At 38.4% G+C, this 17,566-nt stretch overlaps 1 protein-coding gene across 2 annotated transcripts in view; it reads right to left on the reverse strand.

The window, feature by feature from the left end:
• The window catches only part of RERG (RAS-like, estrogen-regulated, growth inhibitor), a 125,832-nt gene extending 110,425 nt beyond the window's left edge, over positions 1–15,407 (reverse strand). Inside the window, exons 1-3 of one of the 2 annotated variants that reach the window (XM_011954398.1) lie at positions 15,361–15,407; positions 14,347–14,990; positions 10,560–10,733 (exon numbers count right to left, since the gene is read on the reverse strand). In XM_011954398.1, coding sequence (XP_011809788.1) covers positions 10,560–10,620 — 61 coding nt within the window. In that variant the 5' untranslated portion in view covers positions 10,621–10,733; positions 14,347–14,990; positions 15,361–15,407. Of the gene's footprint in view, positions 1–10,559; positions 10,734–11,061; positions 11,188–14,346; positions 14,991–15,360 lie in introns of those variants that run through there. The other variant, XM_011954409.1, reaches the window with a different exon arrangement.
• Positions 15,408–17,566: the final 2,159 nt, after the last annotated feature.

Genomic DNA, 17,566 nt, shown 5'->3' on the forward strand with positions numbered 1-17,566 from the left:
GAAATACAAATTCTCTGGCCTCAGTGCAGACCTACTGAATCAGAATCTCTGGAGGTGGGGTCCTGATAACAAGCCCTGCTGGTGATCCCGAGGCATGGTAAAGTTTGATATCAACTGTTATAACCCAATAAAAATATACATTTCCAAACTCAGCTCTGGTTTGATTTGCAGCAGCAGTGCTAAATCACATAAATTCAGCCATTTTACTACAAAAGTATTCATACATATCTTGGAACAAATGCCTGGGAAATGAGTTTCTGCATAGGATAGATATTTGGGCCAATAATGGTTGATCATTGTTATGCACTTTCTGTAGCAATGTGTCTTGATTCCTAAGAAAAGCATGGGAGAGAGAAACAAGAGACAAAAAATATAATATTAAGCAGGAGATTATAACTGTGAGGCTTCTCCCCAGCTCACCTTGGTTATGGCAAATCTCCTAAACAGAAGTTATTTACTGACCACAGAAGTAATGTGATATAGTGTTAATGTGCCTACACCAAGAACCAACGACCTATGTTTTTGTTAACCAGTTGTAAGTTATCCAAAAAGTGACACAATTTCACTAGAATTTCTCATCGTTTCAATGAGCTAAATAATACCAAAGTGGAAAATTCTATGATTCAATGAGAGTGTCACAAGGGTCTATAATGTTCCAAAACAAACATTTCCAGATGATAGAAAGTGGGGAGGGATAATAGACATGCTGGATCCAAGAGGCTCCTGATGCGCCAGGATAATTGATTAAATCTAACAAAATAATACTTAAGAGGATGAAAATAAACATCTATACCTGGGTGAAACATACATACATTTCACACATTGCTCAGGTACAGATTTGGGAAGGTTTGGCTCAGCAATGACATACATTAAAACGAACAAACAAACAAACAAACAAAAAAACAGTCTCCATTTGCAATAAACTCCCCATGAGCCAACATCATGTTGTCTCTCATCCTGACACCAACAGTGACCTTAGGATGCCTCAGCAGAAACAAAGGATCTAGAAGCAAAATCACAGTTATGCTCTGATCTGTTCTGGGTACACCACATCTGAAATGTCTGTCTTCGATTTCAGGTCCACATTTCATGGAGCGCATTGTAGAGCAAAAGAGAAAGGATGATGCTATGACCTCACGGGGGTAAACTAAGAGACTCTTTGTAGCTAGACTATAGAAGACGATGCTCAGGCATGAGTCAAGGCATGCTGGCTATATTCAATTTTGTGAAGGGCTGTCATAAGAAGAGGGATTTATCATGCTCTACGTGACACTGAGGGGATAAAGTTAAAGTCAATGCCTACAAGCTACAGAAAAACCTTTGGTTCCAAAGAAGGAAAAGCAACAAACAGGAGGAACTGTTGGAATGATTTTATGTGTGAATTCAATCAAACACTAATGTAAGGGTTTTGTCTATGTAGTTAATACCAGTAGACTGATAGTAGTAAAGGAGACTACCCCTGATAATATGGGTGGGCCTCACCCAATTCTTGGAAGGCCTTAAATGAAAAAACTGAGGTTTCCTAGAGCAGAAGAAATCCTGCCTTAAGATTGCAACATTATCTCCTGCCTGAGTTTCCATCCTGCCAACCTTACAGATTTCAGTCTTGCCAGCTGCCACAATCAAAAGAGACAATTCCTTTGAATGAATGAATGTGAGTGTGTGTGTGTATTCTATTGGTTGTGTTTCCCTGGGGAACCCTGACTGATACAGTTGTGCAAAGGCAGATGTGCAAATGATCTACTTCCGGTCATGATGCATTCCTGTCACTGGAGACAGTCAAGTTCAGGCGAGGAAACCACTTTGGTCATAATAAGGAGGCTATTTAAAATATATGGCCCTTGATACAATTTTAAAGCGTGTGTGCCAAACTAGACAACATAGTCTAATTCAAATTTTTCATTTATTTATTAAGTCCTAGTATGTGTCAAATACTGTGTGAGGCTCTAGAAGTATAATGAACAGAAACAGCTACTGCTTTGCCTTTTTGGAAGGTACGTGTATCCTGCACGATATGCAGGGGTACCAGACCAGCTCTTTTTGAACACAAAATTGGTGCTTAACAGATACTTGTTGAATGAACAACTGAATGAATAAAAATATATTTTAAGACTGTAGAGAAATAGATAAATACACACACATACATGTACATATATGTTAACTGAAAAATCTATCAAAAATATTAAAATGTTTTAAAGTTTTAATTTATATAATGATAAGATTTGATTATTAAAACATTATATAAACACACCATGTTTCCTTATCCGATAAGACATAAGTCTAAGTTATTGTCCTAAACCCTCCTCTCCTTTTTGACTGCCCACTTTACATACTGATACTTAAAAAAAAAAATCAACTCAATGTCTCTTCATGTGACATATTTGAAACCAAAAATTCCTAAGGCATTGAAACTACAACCTCTGGATATGCTGTCACATTCCTCCCTGTTGGGCAGTCCATGGAGGAACACAAACAGCCAACTGCTGGACTGAGTGTATTCATCTGGCCTTCAGTAGCAGACAGCCAAAGGGTTCACCATGCTGCTTCTCCAAACAGAAATGTTAAGAAACATAAGGGGAAAAAAATGAACGCAGATCAATAATAACAGAACCTTAGTATTAAGCCCACATTTGTATCAGACTTGTAATTTTTCAAAGTACCTTCAATGCCATAATTTCATTTCGTAAAATGCATTCTGTAAAAATTTTGCCTGCATTCTGTAAAAATTGAAAAAGAACAAATGAATCCATCATTGGGCAGATGAACAAAAGGAGATAAGGATGAAATTAAAATGAGGTTTTAATCTCAATCTTTACAGTCAATTGTGTGCTTCTATACTATCAGATGGTAAGGACAGGACACAGTATAATGTAGGCTATTTACATAACAATGAGAAACACATTCTTTAGCAAAAGATGATTCACCAGTTTTTGTTTTTTTTTTTAACACTTGATCTGAGGCTAAAGAGATAGAATACTGCATTGCAGGAGAACGCTCTTTTATATAAAAGTGGCTGAGAATTTTGGCGATTTTGGTTAATAACGCATGTGGTACTCCCAGAGGGCTTTGCCATGCATTGGTTATCTATTGGTTACTGTGAATTCCTTATAAAAACAAGATCCATCAGGTTTTACAAAGTTTGTATGATAAAATTCTAATGGTCATTTCATTTCCTAATATAAAATAGCTGAGAAGATGTGGAAAATAACTGAATGATACAAAATGAAAACCTTTGATAGCAAAGTTGCAAGAGCCTTGCGTTGAGTCATAGACTGGAATTCTAGACTTGGCTCTAGCACCAGTAAGCTGGGTGATCTCGCCAAGGATCTCTCTCACATGTATCTCTCATACGTATGGATAAGCTTTACATATTTGTTTATTCATGCTGAAATTATCTATTTCAGACTGCCTGGCCTTTACAATATAGCAACTCATTTTCCATGGGATGGAAGAAATTATGGCTGTTTTTCTGAAACCACATCAATTTTCAAAGGCAGCTGTAGCAACAGACATGCATTTGCACTGGAATTTTGGCTTCAAGGCCAGTACCACCTTGAAAATCTGGCTGATTTCCGCAAACCCATAATTTGGAGAAATACCAGGAATAAAAAGGGGAATTATAAGGATGATTTAAAATTTTCTTCCCTCCACTTAAAGTTAGTCTTTCAAAGTTGCCAAGAAAACAAGTCGAGATCAAAATGGAATTAATAGATAGCTGGTATTTAACTACAGAAACATTTCAATGAATAAATTAGCCATTAGTTTAAAATAAAGGACAATTGAATTTTAATAATATATTCCAATAAGAAAAGCAAGAACAGAGATACGTCCTTTTGGCTTTGAAAAATAATTCTTGATTTTGTTTTGTTTTGTTTTCCAGTATTGTTTCCCCCCAATTATATTTTTCTTAAGAGAAAAGCCTTAACTAAGAAATGGTCATTGTCCACCTGCAAAGTACTTAGCCACCTACCAGTAACAATTAATTTTCATTTTTTTCTAGTTTTTTGTTTACTTTTATTTTCCTATGCTATCTTAAGCACCATTTCTCTTTTTTCTTCCTGGGCATACAAGAAAGGTCAGCAATGACTTATAAATTGCACAGAGGTCTGCCTTTTATACATACACACGGGCATACACCTGCAATTTGAAAACATGGCTTCATTGGTCTTGGGGTAGAAAAAACAAATTACAATTCACTCATCTAGGCTGTTTGCCTCTTTTTGCTTTTCTGTCCTTGCAGGTAAAGGAAGATACAAACGCTGTAAAGCCACAGGTAACCAGAGCACTATATTTTAGGACAACAGAAAGGCTCCTTTTTCTAACCACACCCAAACTTGTCTCAAAACCACCTCCCTCCCTTTGGTCCAATTCTTTAAAAAACAATTATTCCTCTAACCACCAACTACACAAGGAATCAATAGGCCTCGTTTCTGGTAATCTTTCAATTTCATAAACCAACTAGGAAAAGCTTCTTTACACACACACATGTGTTAAGGGGCCATGCAAGCTCCGCATCCACATGGGCAGAGGGAAGCATAATCTGCCCTTTTTCTTATCTTGATTAATGTTTTTAGCAAATTTACCATAAAGATTATATAATCTTATGTCTACACTCCCATGTTCACTGCAGAATTTTTCACAACAGCCAAGATATGAAAACAACTTAATGCCCATTAATGGATGAATGGATTTTAAAATGTCATTTTATATTTATATAGATATGTGTGTATATATATGTGTATATATATATACACACACACTCATGCACACACACACACACACACACACACTATGGAATGCTATTCAGCCTTAACAAAGCAGAAAGTTCTATAATTTCCAACCATATGGATAAACACAGAGGAAATTATGCTAAGTGAAATAAGTCTGGCCCAGAGAAACAAATACCATATGATCTCACTGATATGTGGAATCTAAAATAAAGTTGAACTCATAGACACAGAGAGTGGAATGGTGGTTAACGTCACTGGGAGAGGTATCAATGGGCCAAATGGGGGCGCTGGTCATAGGATACAAAGTTTCAGTTACACAGGAGGAAGAAGTTCTGGTGACCTATTGCACAGCATGGTGACCCTACTTCATAACAATGTACTGTACACTTCAACATTGCTAACGGAGAGGGTTTTAAATATTCTAACCACAAAGAAATGACAACTGAGGAGATGGATACGCTAATTCACCTGGTTTGATCATTCCATAATGCATGTATGTATCAAAACATCAAAGTATATCCCATAAATATTTACGGTTACTATTTGTCAACTAAAAATAAAACAAAAATCTGTGATTGATGGTGAAAAATATATAGAATCTTAGAAAATAATGCTCCAAAAGTTTAATGGCTAGTTGGGTCCTCAAGGAGGTAAAAACTGAGATACAGGGCTGTTGTCTTTGTTCACATTCACGTGGTATGCACAGCCGAGGCCACTTCTTATACCTGTGGTCCTCAAGTGGACCCGAAACCTATGTGACATTAGAGCCACGAATAAACTTGTTATATCTTCCTGAAAAGTCCATTTTAGTCACCGAGTTTTAAGGAAGATTGTTTTTATGTTTAAACAAACAGATATATTAGGAATTCATAGTAAGTTTTGCATACATTTTATATAACTATAAAACATGCAAAATACTTACATGATCCTGAGATGCTTACATATCCCAAACCCCCTAGATCTTTCTTTCTCCTATTAGAAGTACTTTGAAAACAATGTTCAAAAAGCATCATACTATGCCATTCAGTCTGAAGAAGGGGAAAAATTGGTATATAGCTACTTTAGTAGAGAAAAAGTTCTAAAACACAAAAAGGAGTTCTATAGCATAAGAAAATTGATCTATCTGAGATGCGACTGATGTTTCTGTTTTTTTATTTTATATATATGAGATCTCATAAATATATCTCAGTCTGAAGTATACATATATTTTAAAGCAGGTTTTGGTGGTTATCTTAAAAGTCACATTTAAAATTAGAATAGTCCCTGTCCCACTTAAAAATAAGATGAAAAAAGCTTTTAAAAACCTTTTTATAATTGACAGAGAATAAAGCAGGCAAGAACAAAAAATAGGACGAAAAAACACTTCTCTTTGTGCCACAGAAAAAAATATCACAAGCTTGTTTGTTTTTGGCACCCAGTTTATAGCCTAGCAATCCGAGTCTATGAACTTAAGCCTTCATGGATGAGTGCACCAATTGGCTTTTGAATTACAGGATAGCATTACTCAATTAACTTTGAGACTAGCCCTTTCAAGCAATATAGTTAGCTGTGGCACACAATATTTCAGTTCTAAAATGAGAATGTCAACTGTGAAACTAAATTTACAATTTCAGTTGTTTCTCTATCAGCCCCCTCCCACACTTACTACGAATCTGAATAATACAACTACAAGAAGCATTGAAATAAAAATGTGTGCATTCTAGGCTTATTGGCAAGTCTTATCACTTTAATTACTTGGAACTTGTCAAAATATAGGCTGATGCACACAAGGAAATCTGTGCCCTGCACGCCACATTATTAATGCTTCACCCTTGGCCAATGAAAGTAAATGTTTACCCGGCTGGGACAACAAAAGATAGAAAGGGCTGGGAAATCATGACCCTACACTTTGCAGCGTCCCCATAGAGTTGACCGTACTATCCCTATGCCAGCAAGCTCACTTGAAGACAGAACTGCAAGATACAATTAGAAGGAACAAGAATTCCCCCAGTACAGCAGACCATATAAATACTTATATATTACACACATGTGAGTGCACATACATGCATCCCTCACATGTTTTATCAGTACTCTTTAGTAATTAGTACATTATTAAATTTTGCCTCTGCTGACATGTCTGTGGTCAAACTGTCAATGAAAAAGTTCTGGTAAATGTTAAATTCTGTTTTAAATATAGAGGGCCTATCTATCACCTGGGCTTAGGAAGCCATCTGCCACATACCAGAAGCACTTTCACATTTAAAGGTGTTAATTTATTGGTGACACTAACATATTTCTGGCTTTTTACAAGATTAAATATAAGCTATATGAAGTATTGTTATGATCATCTGTAGTCAAGCTATAGTTGACATTAACCAGATTTTAGGTTCAAGAAAGAGAAAAAGAGAGAAAGTGTGTGTGTGTGTGCGTGTGTGTGTGTGTTCAGGTTATGCTGAGCAGGGATATGGAGTTTTTACCTTATAAGCTGTCTGACTTAGTGAAAACCAAAATACTCACTTGAATGCAAGTATATCTTTAATTGTATGTTTTCACTGTGGAGCTTAACAAATTAAAAAAGCATACCTTAACAAATTATAATAATATAAGCTAATTTTGAGCATTTGCAATGTGCCAGGAACACTTGCACGTAACAACTCATTCAATCCTAGTAACAACTGAGGTGCTATTATATGTTTTTCATAGTTGAAGAAACTGACAGATTAAGTAACTTGCCAAAGTTGCCAAGTTCACAGGGCTAACAAAAGCTCACACTCCTGACTCCAAGCCATACGACTCCTTGTTAGCAAATGGGCAATAAGGTCTTGTTTATCCTCAATTCCTACTGGTATTAAGTGTGAGGAAAGTCGAGGGGACAAGGAAGACGTGAAGCCTCTGAAACAATTCAGTGAAGAGTTACTGAATTACATTCCAGCAGGTATAATTTCTTGCAGACTTAAACAAGCAAAAGTTACCTATAAGATTGATAAAGTCTCTGCAGTAGAAAGAGAAATGCGTGATACAATGATGAGGCAGAGACATCAAATAGCCATATTCACAGAGAATTAGAATCAACATAAATTCAATATTGTTGTAGTCTATTTTCAAAATGGTTGCATATGAGCCAGGCGGGTAGCACACACTTGTAGTCCTACTTACTGGGGAGACTGAGGTGGGAGGATCCCTTGAGTCCAGGAGTTGGAGGCTGCAGAGAGCTATGATCATGCCACTGCACTCCAGCCTGAGTGACAGAGGGAGACCCAGTGTCTTAAAATGAAATTGGTAGATATGAAGTAGTCTGTGGTCGTTTTCACTGAACTGTGGAAAAAGGCTTCACAATTATCACCCATGCATCAAACAAGTGCTGCTTTTAAAATGTGAGGTGCAGTTACAGGTCTCAGAAAAATCATTTAATGTTGAAATAGGAAAACACTGTCTGTTTACAGATGACAGACAAAAAGGCAATTGTTAAAGGTATGTTGTCTGTCATTGTCATTTTCACCTAAATGAAAATAAACACAAATGGTGGAATGTATTTAAGGCAAATAGAGAAAACAGTCCAAAGAAGATTTGAATGTTGTTAGAGTTGGAAAGAAACTTAGTGAGCAATTTCAACCTGCGCATGTTACATAAAATAAAATGAAGTTCAGCAGAATCTGATCTCCCTGTGCAGGTGTTATCTTCAGCTCTGGATGTGAGTCGCACTTCTAGCGGCAGTGTATGGAGTAAGGACACAAGAAGATGATATCTAGAACCCTGGAAGCTTCAACTTTGAGAAGTGGGCAGACGAACAGCAAACCCATGAGAACAGCTAGTTAGGAGCAATGGAGAGAGAGCAGCAAAGCCAAAGAGTGTGATGTCATGGGAGCCTGGGAAGGAAGGAATTTCAGGAGAGAATAAGCACCGGTGTGATGATAGAAAGAAGTCTAAGAAGATCAGAACTGGAAAATGATCATTAGATGTGTTGGTTATTGTTTGGTAGTGACTTTAGCAAAAGCGGTTTCAGGAGCGTGGTTATAACAGAAGATGGCTATGTTTTAAGCAATGAATGAGAGAATAAAAAAAACAGATAAGACAGTAAGGGAAGAACTCATATTCAATAAGCTTGAAGAAAAGAAAAAGATGAAGCAGTGGACAAAGAAATGCGTAAGGAAAAATGGTCAGGTGAGAATGAGAGGAATAATTGAAACCATGTGGGAGAAAGGCAATGAAAACAGGTGTCCCAGCTCAGGCTGATGCATGAGCCTTGACAGGAGGAGACACCCAGCTTGCTCCGAGATCATGAAGATGGGAAACGGATGGACACACGTACAGCTACGTGGTTCCCTCAGCTGAGTTTTTTTTATGCTTGACTTCTTAAATCACATGTAGGTTATTTCAACAAACGATACAAGGTTTTTGTAAATCTCCTTCCCTTATTGCCCATGGGAAGTCTGGAATGAAGGAATAAACAGTCAGCCTCAAGCCTAGACCCTGCACTCACAAGGCGTTAGACAAGCTCTTGCTGGCAGTGCGCGTCTTCTCCCACACTCCCTTCCCTCCATCCTCCACTCACAGGAATCATTTCCTCATTCTCCAGATCCTTCCACCAGCTACGGAAATTAGGTCCTCACGCCATTAGGAAACACTGAGGAGATTAACAGGGAGGAGTTTAACTATCTTCAATCGTGTGAAGGCTGGCAGGTTCTTAGCCTTGCCAACTATCTATTTTCCTTGCGTGGTTTCTGCCAGAGGCAAGAGCAAACAGCAAACAGAAGAAAAGGGTGGCAGCAGGAAAGAGTACTCTTGAAAAAATTAAAAGAAAAAGAAGAGACAAAGACTTAGAAGAGGGAAGATTACTGCTGAAATTAAACCAGAAGCAGGTTACAAAAGAAAGGTTGGTCACAGAATTAAAAAGCTATTATGTGTATTTGTCTAAGATTTTGTGGATTACCTAATGTATTGGATTATACAGCTTATTTCCAAACAGGTTTCCCTCTGCAAACATGCACCTACCAGATATCTGTTTGAGTCCTTCCCTGAGAACCAAAAGCTCTGTGTACAGTTAATTATGGTTCCTTCCTCCAGTAAGAGACGAAGGCAAGAGGTTTCCCTGAAAGGTCATGCTGCCCTAATATTTTAGCAACCTCGCCTTTGGAATTCTTTAATTGTAAGATCGAAGACATATTTTTCAAAGTAGATATTAGGTACATTTTTCACTTCCACCATTTCACCCTTAATCTTAAAGGTCTGCTAGTGATTTCTCAGATGGGGAACAAAGTCTCTGAATTACTGATGTTAGCCAGAACTTGCTTATTTAAATTCACTGCAGAGGCATTCGCAATAGCTATCTTGCTTGAGGGCATGCACTCCTAAAGTTTCAGGAATCCTCAGGATTTTCGCGTGTTGGGCAATAATGCAATTCTGCTTCTGATAAAGCTAGATTCACTTAAGCATTTTTAAAGCACCTAACACATGCTTGACACTGGACTGTTTGCTGAGAATACAAAAATGAATGATATGTAAAATCAGTCCCTCAAGATCTCATACATAGAGAAAAGCACAAGTATGTATTTTATAATTTCCATGATCTGATTTCTTTGGAGGTTGTTAAAAATCAGAATGCCAAGACCTCTGATATATCCATTATCTTGTATGTTATCAGCAAAGCTACTTCAACATAAATAAGCAAAAGGATATATAACAGTCAATTAGGCAAAATAAAAGTTCTAGATGAAGAGACTTTATCTAAAAGAGTAACAAATGAGAATAGGAGAAATACCAACTACCCACCTGCCCAATCCCAAGAAACGATAATAAAGAAACACACTCACCCACACACACACACTACAACAACCACAATGAAAATCTTACCTGACTTGCCCACGCCTGCTCTCCCAAATATTGCCAGTTTGACCTCTGCACTTTTAGCCATGATGGGTGCTGGTAGACAATTTCTGTTGTTAAAACTAAAACACTGAGCAAATCTTTTCGGTTCTAGTCTTTGGATTCACCATATCATTGTAAATCTTGGAAGAGTCCACAATCCTTAAACAAAAGAAATTTGGAAATTCATAAGAGACTAGAAAATGAATTAATATTTATTAAGCATCTAGTATATGCCAGCCACCATTCACTTTATCAACATTTTCTAGTTTGATCTTTACCACTATCCTGTGAGAAGTCTACGGTAACCTACTGTAAATGATTTAACCAATAAATGGTAGATTCAGGACTTGGATTTTGATCTGGTTGGTACTAAAACATGCATTATCACACACAATAGCATTTCTAAAGTACTTCCTCAAGAAATCTTTTAATGAAGGTATTGATTCTTGGTAGTAATAGAAAGTAAATAAAGTATGTGGATACACACATTTACCATCTATCTGTAAACATTCAGTGTACAAACACATGCAGTGGGGCAATGGAGAGAGTCACTTTTGGGCCTCTTCATGTCTCTTTGGGTTGAATAATATACATTCATATTAGTCAATTCCAATGCAACACAATTCAATTTTGCATCTCAAAGTTAAATTTTATCTCAATTCACTCTTGATCACATGATGAAGTCATGTGACAGATACAGATACACAGGTTCTAGGAATCAATATATAATATGTAGATTATATTTTTATATTTTGCTGGGCACCATGCCCTGGTACACAAACAATAAATGCCATGCTCCAAGTTATTATTCCTTTTCTGTGATGACTTCAAGTAAATTAGTTTATAATGCTGTCTTAAAACTTGGGAAATAACATTACGTACAAAGTAAGCACATCTTATTTAGTTTGGTGCTGTAGGAATGACATCTAGGTTCTTAGGACCAAGGAAACGTAAATTTGGAAAGAGCTTTGGTGGTGGTGGGGGCTGGAGTGGGGGTCATCTGAAGGAATCTTCTAGCCATTCTTCTAGCAAGAATCTTTCCTTAGGACATAACAATCATTCCATATTCCATGCTTGACTTACCACTTCCAGGTATGAAAGGTAGGCTCATTACTTCTGAAAGTTGCTTCATTTCTCCAATTAGGAGAAACTATCTTTCTAATATTGAGCTCTAATCTGTCTCCCTGTGGCTTCTACTCATTTGTCCTGGTTTTTCTCTATGAAATAACTTAAAATAAGTCAACTTTTTATTTCACTCAGAACCGTTCAAGGATCCTAGCGTCTAGTGGGACCCTTGCTCCATCCTAGGCTTCTTTTTTCTAGGAACTTGAGGCCCAGCCTGTCCACTTGTTCTTCCTGGAATGTACACTCTCGTTTATGTTTTTTTGACCTTTACTCCCTTTTTCATCATGTGCATTGCCTCCTCAACATCTTAATCACTTTAAAAACGTGGTGTCCACTGCATTCCACTTTGAGATATGACCTGACAAACTGACCCAGTATAAATTCCCTGAGATTTTCACTATCGTTAATCTGCACACCATGGCTGTACTGTAGCACAGCCAATCACAATAAGCCTCACATCTTTTACATGGACTGCAGACCCCCTCATTCTGAACTTTTGCAATCAATGGCTTAAACCTAAATACAACACTGCACTTTTACCCGTGTTAAACTTAATCACATCAGTCTTCATAACTCATTCAGTTTTCAAGTCTGGAAAGACGTTTTAAACACAAATATGTTATCTAAATGTGTTAACTGTTCCTGCTAGACTTTTTCCATCTATAAATTTTTACAAAGAGCTTCTTAAGAGAGAGAAATAAAAAAGTGGAAACTCTTCTGAAAAAGTATTTCTACAAAGACATTAACATGTAATTTGTTTTCTTCCTTACGTATTTAAGCTATCATTCTGTACTAACAAGGTTTTGTATTTGCTGATTTTCAAAGTGCCAGAGCTTCCTCTGAAGGAAGGAAAAATCAACATTAACATTAGCTGTTGTTTACTTCATCCTCAATAATGAAAAAGGGTCTAAGTAATCATTAATAACAAAAACCAGAAGCTTAAACATCTGCAATTTGTCCAGTTCTATATTTTTGGCTAAAGATAAAAAGATTTCCTTATTTGTCACTTTAGATGCATTCATTAAGAAAAGGCCCCTATGTCTTCAAGGTTTAGTGCTTCATCACAGAAACATAATACATGGAGATATATTAACTATTTAAGTTATAAACGAGAAGAGGTGCTGGTAAGTATTTCTTTGAAACACTGAACATGCAAGTGTCTGGAGCTAGTATAAACAATAATTTTCTATTTCATGCAAAACTGTTAATATCCATGGATATAAAATGCAAGTAATTATCTCTCTGATTAATATTTCATGAAAGTAGCCATCAAATGTGATTTAAAAAAAAATGACAAGTCACATTTTTTAGTAACTCCTAAATGGCCTCAGAGGCATAGGAATTTCACTTAAGAAAGAGAAATTGTGTGGGCTATTTCTTCCATTTATAACCTAATAAAGATACAGCTGGTTATTGTCAACCTAGTGTTATGTTTAGAAAAATCACTTAAAGGAAGACACAAAACTGACATGAGTTCTTCAGCATTTTATTTCTCACACGAAAATGTGAAAAGTTACATTTGACAAGATAGAAAACAAACATAAATTTGTAAATTGTTGTAATAAGTAAACTGTTGCCAAGTTTCTGATGTTCACAATAATTCATAATCTGAGAGCTTCCATACGTGGATCTAAGAAAATCCATTTGTCCTAATGTTCTGCTGGAATATTCTGAGTAGGGCTGAAATTTGCCATTCACTTTTTATGTGGACGGTGCTTTATTAGGACAAAAACATCTCAGCTCCTATCACTCCTAGAGGTAAAGTCATACCTATTTAGTTTGAAGGTGTAGGGTTTTTTTTTTCCTAAACATAAATTAAAGGAAAAAGCGAAAACGCTAGCCTCCAAATCCTGTATTATTAGTGATGCATTCATTGATTTATTCCACACTTAACGCTATGCACATACAAATAAAAGTAGTTCCCTTCGAAGAGCTTACACTCTGTTAGACCTATGATATTTAGATCACTGTAACCTTATTTACTTACTTATTTAAAGAAAGTTTTCATTCCTAATAAATCATTCTCAAGGCTATATTTATCAAAGTTCATGCTTTCTGCTTCCTCTTGGGGGTGGGGCAAGCAAGCATCTTTATAAGGTAATCATGCTTGGAACTTCTGTTTTCATGCGCTCATCAAAATCAACTGTAGCTATTTAGGGAAGCAAAGACCCTAGTCTAGTCCTGGAAATGAGAGTCTCTTCTTTTTTGGCCTCCCCTTCTCTGGTTCTGAAATCAAGTTTTCCTGGTCTCACTACTAGGAATTCTCCCTCTTCTTATCACTACGCAGTACCCACAGCAAACCAGGATTAATTGTATAAGCCCCTTGGCTATTTAATGTTGCTCTGAAATCAACAGGTATCTCGCAATAATAAACAAACCCATTGTGGACTGCAAGTCACTTGCTTTCAGGCTAGGGAGAAAATGCAGCTTTAAGTCACAAGGGCATTTTTCTTCTCAGCTAGGAGAGCCCTGTCAAGCCAGGCTGCCGGTGTTCCCATCTCCCTCTCAGCGAACCCTAAAGCCACCCTGGGAGGAGGACCCGGTGACCAAGAGGACTGACTCAGAGGCCGAGTGCGCTCAGGGGCTCGAAATGGGTCTGCAGGAAGTCGTCCCGAAAGAGCCACCTGGACACGTGCGTGACACTCACCTGTTCACACTCTCCAGGCCAGGAGAGCCACGGTCCTCTGCAAGTTCGGAATGGGTCCCCCAAGATCGCGAAGCCCTCCCACGCTGCGCAGCCCCGGCTTCGGGTTGCGTTTGCAGTTGCTGGGCTGCGGTCGTGGGTGGGACTAGCCGCAGAAGCAAGTGCCACTGGCCCGGCGGGGGTCTCCTCACTCTAGCTCGCTCCGACTAGCGGCGGAGGGACTGCGGCAGGACGCGAAGCTGAGCCGCGCCAAGGCCGCTGCGCTCCGCGGCCAGGATGCTGCAGTGCGGCGCTTCGGCGCCCCCTACTGGGTTCAGGGGTAGACTCCTCCCGCCGCGCTGCCTCCCAGGCCTGCGAGCTTGGGTCTTGTAACTTGCTGCACCGAAGACGGGCTTCCGTTTTTCATTGGTCATTTCCAGGCCTCTCGGCTCTCACCGAAGGGCAGCTTTCCTCGGTTAAAAGCTTGCCTAAGAAAGCATCACTATGTGGTGTTTTCTATTCCTTACTTCAAATGATCCTCACAATATCTCTTTGAAGTATCTTTAATTATCTCTCCATGATACCCAAGAGGAAACTGAAGGAGAAGGTAATGCAAGGCTAGTAAATGGCTGGAATGAAATCCAGACTGGATTGGAAACTGAGAGATGCTAGGAAAAACAAACACGGAATTCAATTGAAATTCTACTCATATATTTGAAAAAGTTCCAAAAGCTTCTCGTCCTTCTCACAAGATCAGCATTTATAGGATTTGCACTGGACTCATACTCCATTATTCTCAGATCGTAATAAAGACAATTAATATGCGAGCTGTGTTGGACCTGCTTTCATATTCCTCATCTGATTTGATTTTTACACCCTCTTTTCATGTAAGAACTAGTATTATAATTACCAGCCTTTCACAGATGAGGAGGTGAGCTTCAGAGAGGTTAAATGATCTCCCAGAAACTGAAACTTCTGAGCAAAGAGCAGGAAACACTTACGTTACTGTTTTTCCCTTACAAATCTGGGTATTCTTACCAAGTTACCAAGCGGCTTCCAGAAAACCAGTGTTATATAGAACAGACAGGGGCCTAGGGCAAACTGAACGATCTGCAGAATGTCATCAATGGGAAGGGAGGTAACCATGGGGGCCATTTCCAGAGTCCAGGCTGACCTGGAAAGTCACTGCAGCCACGAGTGAATGGCTGAATGGAACAGCTAGATCTATGGCAAAAGGAGGAGTTCCCTTAGCTGAGCACAAGTTGCCCTGCTAGTTCTTTGAGAAAGCTCAAAAACTGTGTGGTTTATGAGTTTCCTGATCCCTAATGTATCCCTCCCTCCACACCCAGACATCTGGATTAGATGCCTCCCTGTATATCTCACAGGACCCTGTGATCTTATCGTTGTGTTTGTGTCATACTCATTTCTGCTCCTCAGTCCTCTCCATTAAACTGTGAGCTCCCGGAAGCCAGGAATGTACCATGTGTGACTCCGGATTCCCAGCATCATCCATACAGTGTATATACCTACAGCCTGGCATATGGTAGGTAGTTAAAAATACCTACTGAATTGAAGGAATTAAGATAAAGAAGAAGTTGTGACAGGATATGTTTGAACTTTTTTACATACTGGATTTAGGATACACCATCTAGTAAGAAACTGAATGTATGGGGCTGACATTTAACAAAGAGGCCTGGAAAAGAGAGAGACTTTGGTGTCTTAGCATGCAGAAGACCTTTGAAGTCTGGGATGAGATAATAATTGCCCAGACTGATTATATAGAATCTTACAGAATTCAAATTACATGGAATTGTGTGGCATTAAGGTGTTCAGGTTTCACATGTTACTTTGTTTCCTCCATTAAATCTTATACTCAGGGCAAGATTTAATTTAAAAAAAAATCTGTGACCCTATATCAATAAATATACTATTTACAGAGACTTGAGTTGGAATTCCCACTTTGCCACTCTTATTTAATAGGAGTTACTGACCAGCCTGGCCAACATGGTAGAGACGTCATCTCTACTAAAAATACAAAAAATTAGCCAGGCGTGGTGGCACGAACCTGTAATTCCAACACTTTGGGAGGCTGAGGTGGGCAGATCACCTGAGGTCAGAAGTTCGAAACCAGCCTGGCCAATGTGGTGAAATCCTGTCTCTACTAAAAATATAAAAATTAGTCAGGCGTGATAGAAGGAGCCTGTAATCCAAGCTACTCCGGAGGCTGAGGCAGGAGAATCACTTGAACCCCAGAGGTGGTGGTTGTAGTAAGCCAAGATTGCACCATTGCACTCCAGCCTGGGTGACAAAGAGAGACTGTCTCAAGAAAAGAAGAAGAGAAAAAAAAAGAGTTTTCGAAGCGGGCCCAAGACAGGTCCCATTTGTAGTAGTTCTTTTGGAACTTGCCTATGGAACCTGATTCTTTCCATTTTCCTGCTTAGCCCCTATACGACAGCACTCCTCCCTCAACTAGGGAGGCGTTTGCACACACACCTGCAGTTCTTGATGTACTGCTCTAAGAGAGATGAAGTAGCTATCTTGGAGCCTGACACCCACTGTGTTATATTTTCTGTATGTATCCTATATTCTGTAGGCTGCTTCCTTTGTCTCGAAAGCAGCAGAAAGAAGCATCCTCTCTTGTACTGCCTGCCTCATGGATCAGTAGGAAGGGCAGAGGACACTTTGTACTTATGGTTCCATGATATATGTCTGCTGAGCAAGAATTCTGCTGGGGAAAGGGGAAGTCCTTGTCACATTCCAGTCTCTTAGCCTGGCCTTAGGCTTCAGCTAAAACCTCTAACACAAAACAAGTAGATGAAGAGTTGATATAACCACAAAGCATGTTAGAAACTGGAATTGTGTGTGTGTGTGTGTGTGTGTGTGTGTGTGTGTAGCTGTTAATCATGTTTGTTATAAATAATTCAAACAGAAGAAAAAATACAAAGATTTGACAATCACTCCCAGAATCACACTATCCAGAAATAATAACCATTGTTAACATACAGGGACCATCATCATTCCAGATATTGTAGAAAACAGACATCTTGATGGACAGGTACGTGAAATGGCACAGATATGCTAAGTGTCATCATACTGTAGATGCTATTTTTAATTTAAAAGTACGCTTAATGAAACAGAAGATAACAAAATTAAAGTGAACATTAAAGAGTGGCTGAACTTTAGATATTTACTCACTTCATGAGATATTCACCCTAAAGTTTCCTTTACAGTTTGAATTATTACA

Source organism: Colobus angolensis, unplaced genomic scaffold (genome assembly GCF_000951035.1).
Source record: "Colobus angolensis palliatus isolate OR3802 unplaced genomic scaffold, Cang.pa_1.0 Scaffold11, whole genome shotgun sequence".
NCBI lineage: Eukaryota > Metazoa > Chordata > Mammalia > Primates > Cercopithecidae > Colobus > Colobus angolensis.